This window comes from Tupaia chinensis, unplaced genomic scaffold (genome assembly GCF_000334495.1).
Source record: "Tupaia chinensis unplaced genomic scaffold, TupChi_1.0 Scaffold000256_1, whole genome shotgun sequence".
NCBI classification, from domain to species: domain Eukaryota; kingdom Metazoa; phylum Chordata; class Mammalia; order Scandentia; family Tupaiidae; genus Tupaia; species Tupaia belangeri.
This window is the reverse complement of record NW_006159736.1, coordinates 2,106,992-2,115,235: the sequence shown is the minus strand read 5'-3', so window position 1 is coordinate 2,115,235 and position 8,244 is coordinate 2,106,992. Positions and strand designations below refer to the sequence as shown.

Below are 8,244 nucleotides of genomic sequence, written 5' to 3'. Positions count from 1 at the left end.
AGGTATGGAGGGCAACTATGGATGCCAGGGACAATGGGGGAGGAAGATGGGACATAGCAGAGGGTGGGGGATGGGGAATCAGGGATGGCAAGACAAAGGGCAAGGTATGCAGGACGTAAGAATTGGAAAATTATTTGCTGAGAACATGTATGTGGATGTGCTTGATTGAGCCAATGCACAGTGTATTTTGGATGGAAAATTCATTTGTGTGTTGTGATGGTGTAAAGTGAATTAATAAAAAAATAAATAAATAAAAAGAAACACGAATGGACAGTTTCGTTATAGTTGCCTGGAAAGAAATCAAAAGACAATAGTTTGCTTTTCATGAGAAGGCACGTGTCGTCCTCAGGTATTTAAATAAATAATGTTATGTCAAGCCCTTTTGTCAACTGTCAAGTAGTATACAAAAAATGATTTTAATTGGACATAGCACCCAATTGTATTTCCATCTCTAAGTTCCTTTATGCAATGTCAAGGACTTTTTGCTCTAATCAGACTGTTGTACATTGAACTCTGAAAACGTGTGTCTGCTTTCCTAATCTTGTCTATTCCTGTGCCACTGTGCTGGCCTGGGATTTGCTCTCTTCCTTCTTAGTCTACCTAGGTGCTTCCTATCCCACCTTCATGCTTCAGCATGAGTACCTCCTCCTGGAAGCTTCTCTATTCACCGCAGCTAGAAGCAATCAGTTCACCAGAACTATGCACCCCTTCCTTTTCTATACATAAAGGTACTTGATATTATGCTAACCGTATATATTTTTCTTTACCTGCGTTAAGTTCCCACGAGGCAGGAACCATGTTTTATTTACACAATGCCTTTTAGCATGATGCTTTATACATAGAAACACAGTCTGTTACACGAAAGGAGTTTCAGAGATCATCCTCAAGTTACTAGTAAGAACAAATGCTCAGCCTCTCTACTACAGATTTGACCAAGTTGACACAATTAGATGAGTGGTAGAGCTGGCACCCAAAACCAGGATTTCAAACTCCTATCCCCACAGTCCTTAATACCAATATTTGTTACCAGTGTGGTTCTATTTTGCAGTCAAAATCTGAGAATCATTCTTGAGCCTTAAGGGTAGACTAAGATTCAACTCGGGAAAAGCTTTCGTTCCGACATTAATCTAGATTGCATTTAATTGGCTTAAATGCCTAAAAAAAGAAATAGAGTGTTTTGGGGTTTTTTTGGGGGGGGTAGAGGGAGGGATTATGCATTCTTTTTTCTTTTTTTTTTATCGGTTTTCAGTATTTCTGTTTTGTTACCAGGTAGCTTAAGCAAGGGTTAATTCTATGGCAGTATTGACTCTGGGTAATATTCTCTTTGAAAAGGGTGAATGTGTCTTTTTTCACAAATGCAGAGGCTGTACACTGGTGTACCATAACCCCTGATGCTCTCATCTCATTTGTGATTCATACTGGAGACAGCACAGCAGTTCAGTTACCGGAACAGAAGAAACCAGTAACTATAAAATTTCAGCACTGATGTTGGAAATGACCTAGAAATTATCACCAAGGGCAGGGACTATATCTCAGACCCTTTGTTAGCCCTAGTGTCTGCTGTAATATCTTAAACAAACAAACAAAAAAGCATTTATTTTGAAAACAATTGGGTGATTTTAAATGATGTACAGTTACAACTTACTACTGACTGAATTAGTATATATTAATTTAGACCCAGAAGTTAACTCTAGACAAAGAATTTATTTATAAAGATAACCTAATTATGAAGGATAGCTCAATAATAAATTACCATTTCCTCTAACTCACTAAATTGGATAATTCTTTTTTTTTTTCCTTTATGAGGGAAAGCGGGGGGAGGGTGGTAGAAAGAGATACAAGATAGGTATTTTGGGTTTTTTTCAAGATAGATATTTTTGACAGGGTCTTCACAGTTATGACCCCCCTGCCCCAGCCTCCCAATTAGCTAGGACACAGGTACATACGACCATGTCCAGCATGCTTGTGTTGCCCCAAGAACTGAATCTGGGCCTGCCAGGCAGCTTTCAGCCTCCCAAACAGTCTATGTACCACTGAGGCTGGGCCTAAATTAGGCAATTCATAACGAAAAGTGCAAATTTAATGAGAAGCTGTTAAGGGTGATTACGTTGGTGACCCTTGTCTCATGTCTCATGATTTGGTAGAGGGATGCTCTAGAAAAAATGATGAGATTAAGAGGGTTTGGGAGAACCAACATTTCACCTAGGATAACCTGGACAATCACTGGGGAAAAAAAAACTAAAGAATCTGCCTATTCAGTTTTCTAAGAAATGTTCACTAAAGACTCAATTTGTTTCCTCTCCTTCAGTGAGAACTTTGGACATATTATTCTCTGCACTGTCAGTGACACAGTTAAACACCACAGGGCAGACAAAATGTAGCCAGGGAATTCTTGTCTTACTCAGTCCTTATCTTGCTATGTGATTCTTTGGGAACTATTAAGCTTGGGTTAACTCTTTTGGTTCTTTTCCCTGAAATAGGAAGTGAAGATATTTACTCAAATTATGGTAGATATAAAAGACACTCTTTTCCCTCCTTATATCAAAGGAATAAGGCATCCCTTATTCCACTAAGCCCATGAATAGGGATCATTTACCACTATTCACTCTGTATTCTCAAAGGGCATTACAATTGTCTTCATTCTACTGAAGTACTCCCAAGTCTCTTTTTTCTAGCTAATAGTACCTCAATTATCTGTATCTCTTTCTGAAGTTTCCTTAAATCAGGACTGTCATTGCCTGACGTTCTTTTTTTTTTTAATCAAGAACTATTTGATTTAACTTTATTTATTTATTTATTTATTTATTTTCAATTCGACCAGAGAAGGATAGAGTGAGAGAGAGAAAGTGAGAAAGCAAACCATCAGGTCTGGGACTCGAACCACAGTCGGCCACATGAGAGTCCAACGCCCCCAACCACCCTGCCAGCTGCCATCCCCACCACTGCCTGACTTTCACCACAGAAATCTAGGATAACACTTTACCACCGTTTAAAGTCCCAGCATAAAACATTATAAATCCTCTGGAAAAATGAACTTCTTAGTGCCAAAATTCTAGAAACCAGAATGTACATTTGGTGCCCATTCGGTGTGCAATCACTTCTCTTCATTAGCTGTTTAGAACAACAAAATATTGTTTAAGTTTTTATTATGCATACACAAAATGTACATTTCAGTCTAACTGGACTTTTTGATATGTCAGCATCTGAAATGGGGTTATATTGTATAGGCCTTGCTAAAGGGATAAGTAATTTCACATTCTCATAGACAGCTATTAAAATTGAGAGGCCCAGCTGCAGTGGCACAGGTAGCAGGGCACTACTGCATAATGGTGGAGTCACACGGAAGGCTCAGATCCCAGACCAACCAAAACACATGGAGCATGGCATGCACACCTATAATCCTATCTAACTGGTAGCTAGAGCAGAAGGATTATGGCATGGCAAGACCCTGACAGAAATCTATCTTCATTTCTTTAATTAAAAAAAAGCCGGCAGTAAGGATAAGTTTGAAAAAACTCTAAGTATGTGAAAATAAAGAGGTTTGTTGGTGGTTATGGTTCCAAAACATTTTATAAATAACTATATTATTTATTTTTTATAATATCTATATTATTTATTTCATTAAAAAACTGAAATGAAGAAATTTGTTATACACTTAACAAAGAAAAAAAAAAAAAAAAGATGGAGCTCCTAAGATAAGAAAGGTGGCTTTTTTCCCTGCTGCAGAACTTCCCCTAAGAAAACTGAGTCTTGACGACATAATTTTCTCCTTGGAGAAGTACGTCTCTGACTACCTGGGAAGAAACCCACAGAAATGCCCCGCCCCACTGACTGCTTCTGGGCCTGTGGATAGAAGAAACCAACAGCCTCTGCCCAGTAAAGCAGCAAAGCGCTCACACCACTTCTTCATCCGTTTAAGGGCTCTCCCACTGCTCTTTCACATTATAGTGTGGATCAGCAGTTCCTAAACTCCTTTGACCACCACAGATATGCTCCAAGCGAAATATCCACTCACTGAGTCTGAGGTAAGGACCAGAAGCCCTAACTTCATAAATTCAATATGATTATGATTTTTCAGAATATCAAAACATTTTCTTTGAGAGTTATTTTGCAACAGTTACTACTAAAAAGCAACAATAAGAATATTTACCATCGAGACCAGCAGGTAGCATAATGGCTATGTCACTGAACTCTCATGTAGTCGACTGAGGTTCGAGTCCCGGACCCAGTGGCTTAAACTCGTGCCGGGCGCGTGTGCATGCGTGCCCAAGATCCCAAGAGGAGAATGGAGGAGAAGGGATTGTGGCATGGACATCCCCCCTGGGGGGTGATTTCTCACTTTCTTTCTCTCTACCTCTCTCTGCCTCTCTGGCGAGCTCATGTGCCCTGTAGCAAAAACCTCTCCAAAAAAAAAAGAATATCCATCATATTACTCAAATTCTAATTTTTTGTTTAATATGCTAGAATCCAAGTAAATTCAGAGGTATCTCTTAAGGAAAAAAACCTTGCAGGAAATGGTGTTTTGACAGAAAGGGAGAAGAAAAATGTTTTTCTATGTTTTTCTTATGGGGAAATGTTTTCTATGTGGTAAACATTAATCATTGATGAAATATGACATTGTTATGCAATGTGGTCTCAGGATTTTCACTCATAAAATAACATTTTCAAGTAGCTTATCAAAGGAACTTTTTGATGGTTAGCCTATCAACAAATTGAGCTAAGGCTGCATTTCATTTCCTCAGGGAAAAAAAAAATCTTACCAAATCCATTTTCATTAGCGACTAATTTTTAGTACGGATTTCAGGTACATTTTTTAAAGCCTAGAAAGATCAAGTAAGAGCTGAGATTTAACAGATGTTGAATTCTGTGCAATATCTTAAGAATGTATTTTTGCGGGGCCAGCAGGTGGCTTGGCAGTTAAGGTGATGGACTCTCACATGGCCAACTGTAGTTCAAGTCCCCAAACTGGCAGTCTGCTTTCTCACTTTCCCTCACTTTTGCTCTCTCTCTCTCTCTCTCTCTCTCTCTCTGGTGGGCACGTGTGTCCTATAGCAAAATTAATTAATAACAGTAATTAATAAAATAAATATTTTTTAAGAGAGAAATATTTTTGCTATAGGATGAGTGCACTCACTGGAGAAACAAGGTGAGAAATCACTCCCCAGGGGGATGGGCACAACACAAGCCTTTCTCCTCCACTCTCCTCTCGGGATTTTGGGCACACGTACCCAGCGTGAGTTTCAAATCACCCTGGGTCTGGGACTCGAACCACAGTTGACTACATGGGAGTTCAGCGACATAACCATTAAGCCATCTGCTGATCCCAAAATTAAATAAACAATTCTTTAGAAAAAGATTTTAAAAGGATGCACTTTTCTTTGCTGCCCAACTATGAGTTCTGTTTGACCAAATATGGAAACTAACACCGACCAAGAAAATTTTTTTCATTCATTCAATAAGTATTTATTTAGAACCCACTATATACCGTAAGTCAATGGGCCAGACAGTCAAGACAGAGCCCTAAACCAGAGAGACACAGTCCCGACCCTCAAGCAGCTCCCAATAGAGTAGGCAAAGTAAGTATCAAATGCACAGAAGGATATCAAACTGCACCAAGAACCTTCCGAAATGAATTAAGGCATTCAAACACTGTCCCCAGCTTTCCCAACAGGATGCAAGCTCAGGACAAATGTCTAACTGAGAGAGAACTGAATGACATAGTCCTTTCTCATGTTTCTGTTTGTGCTTTAGCTGAAATGCCTGATGACGACTATAAAAACCCACGACAGGATTATTATTCTGGCTCTATCATTCATGTATGTGAAGTTGGCGTTCTCTTTTCCAAATCAAAATCCTACATTTTGATAGTTGTATCCTGACCATTCTTAACTATTTGTCACATCTACTGAATTAATCAAATATTCAAAAATTGTTGCTTTGAGACAGATAATAGTTTATGTTATTGCCAATAAACTTGCAGTAGCTAATTTAATAAAGACTTGAACATTTGCAAGTAGATTGTTTATTTTTATTCATTTTAAAATTCAGTTTCACAAAATAGAATGATAGTACTGAGTATTACTACGAACTAAGTGGGTTTTTTTAAACATAATTTTTTATCATTTATCCCCCCCTCACACACACACACACAACCCCACAAGGTAATACTGATCCTTTACACAGGTGGAGAAACTGAGGTGCCAAGCAGTTAAGAGTGTTTACCAGCACCACATAGCTAGTCAATACGAAGCCAGGAACAGAACTGTAGATTAGCAGACTAGTTAACTTATTCTTTCAAAAATCCTAAATTGAGCATAGAGCTCTCACTTTCCCCACACTCCAATTACTCACAGTGCAACATTGTAAACTGATGTTATAATACAGTTCAAGCTTTCAAACAACGTTCAACTAACTTTTTAAGGTTCTAATCTAATAAAACATCTGGAGTACAATAACACATCTGGTTAACTACTGAAATGAAATGTCAGCTCTGCAAGTAAAAGGCGAGTAAATGGAGAGTGTGTAACTATGAAGTCTTTGTTAAGGTAAGTGAACTGCAGCAAGCAGAAACCTCCCTGCCTGGCTATGTGAACCTTTCCCAAAAAGAGGGAGTATTATCTTACACTAAGTGAAGGTTGGCCTGGAAACTCCTAAAACGCTGGGTCAGGGAGAGCTTGTGTTCCCTTTTGTCCTATCTTCAAGGAAGCTGGTCCTACCACAGTCTCACCTATTCTTGGTGCCTAGGTTATCTGCTCTAAACAGATGGTCCCTGTTTTGAGAATGGAGACTAGCACAAGCATTAAGCACACACAACCGTATAAAACTCCATCACCACCACCACTTTGCAAAAAGCATCGGATGGCCCAGTAAAACATGGGTAGCTTTATAAGAGAACAGGAATGCACACTTGAAGTTTTATAGTGAAATGCATATGAACCAAACTGTTCTGCATGAACCTCCTAAAAGCTCTTCTCTTTCGTTTATCCAAGTATACAATCACAGCCAGTTGACAGCACCCAGGAAAAGCTTCCCCCCCCCCGGGGAAATGACAGATTGTAAACTGAGCTGACATCCACCCCAGTGCCTAAGTTTTCTAAGGTAGGCAGTGCTTTTAGGGGCTGTCATCCCCTGTCTTATACAGAAGCTCCACTACACAAGAAATTTGTTAAAACCATTTGCTGGGCATTAACGTGGAATCCCTTAAAAAGAAGCATGTCACTTTTGGCTTGGGAACATCATGCTTGCCATTCAGGGTCCCACTGGTTTCTTAACTCGCATATGATTAATATTGTACTCAGGAAAGAGAACTTCTTCTGACCTTGAGCGTGCGTGCTAAATAAATTACCTCAGAACGAAAGTGGTGAGATCTCAAAACAGCATCTAGGGAAAAAAGAGAAAAATGAGACTTCGGTTAACTCCTGGTTCTTCACCTGCGCAGTTACTAATGACTTAGCTGGGAGACAAGGGTCGGGAAGGCACATTCCTGACACCTCGAATTAGGTGGGAACATCCTGGGGGAAGGGGACGGGGTACTGGGCCATCAATCTCTAGATGCTTTCCCCGCGAGAAGTTTCTGGGAAAGTTCTGGGGGAGTTGGGTAGCCCCAACTCTCTATGCCTTACTTTCTTACCCCTAAGCTCCGGCATGGGATGGGTGAAGGCTAGACTGCCGCAGCCCGGACTCCGCTCGAATTACCCTTAAGGCTTCAGCAAACTGACAGTAAGAACTGGCGTCCTTTCCTCCCTCCCTGCCCTCTGCATCGCCGTGGTGGTTATCCAAACCTGAGAGATTGGAGGACCCGAGTGAGGGAATAAAAAGGGCAAGGGGCGTGAAATAAATCCACATACTCGGCTGGGGAGTGGGCAGTGATGGGGGCAGGGGCGGCAGTACAGAAGCAAGAGAGCTGCGCTTCGCTCTCCAAATCGGCTTAAATGTTCCTCCGAGCCCGAAGAAACCGTCACGGCTTGTCCTACCTCGGCTTCTTGAACGACCCGAAAAGACCGATTTCATCGGATGCCTCCCTTTCTGGAGCTTGCGGTGCCAGCAGCAGAAGAAGACGATGGTGGCGATGGTGCCCAGCAGAAGCAACAAGAGGAAGAGGGCACATTGGATGCTGTAGGGTCGCAGCAAGACGAGGAAAGCCGCGGCGATCATGGTGCGGGCGAAGCGGGGGCGACTCGGCGGCGGGGCTGGAGGGCGGCGGCACAGGCACCCGCGCGGGGCGCACGCCGGGGCGGCGGGCAC

General features: G+C 41.1%; 2 protein-coding genes across 2 annotated transcripts in view; one reads left to right on the top strand and one right to left on the bottom strand.

Moving 5' to 3' along the window:
- The window catches only part of DST (dystonin), a 576,919-nt gene extending 568,765 nt beyond the window's left edge, over positions 1 to 8,154 (bottom strand). Inside the window, exons 1-2 of the mRNA XM_014588047.2 lie at positions 7,974 to 8,154; positions 7,346 to 7,380 (exon numbers count right to left, since the gene is read on the bottom strand). Of these exons, the coding sequence (XP_014443533.1) occupies positions 7,346 to 7,380; positions 7,974 to 8,154 (216 nt within the window). The remainder of the gene's footprint in view (positions 1 to 7,345; positions 7,381 to 7,973) is intronic.
- Positions 8,116 to 8,244, top strand: part of BEND6 (BEN domain containing 6) — a 64,415-nt gene continuing 64,286 nt past the window's right edge. Inside the window, exon 1 of the mRNA XM_006149183.3 lies at positions 8,116 to 8,155. The gene's annotated coding sequence lies outside the window, so the exon portion shown is untranslated. The remainder of the gene's footprint in view (positions 8,156 to 8,244) is intronic.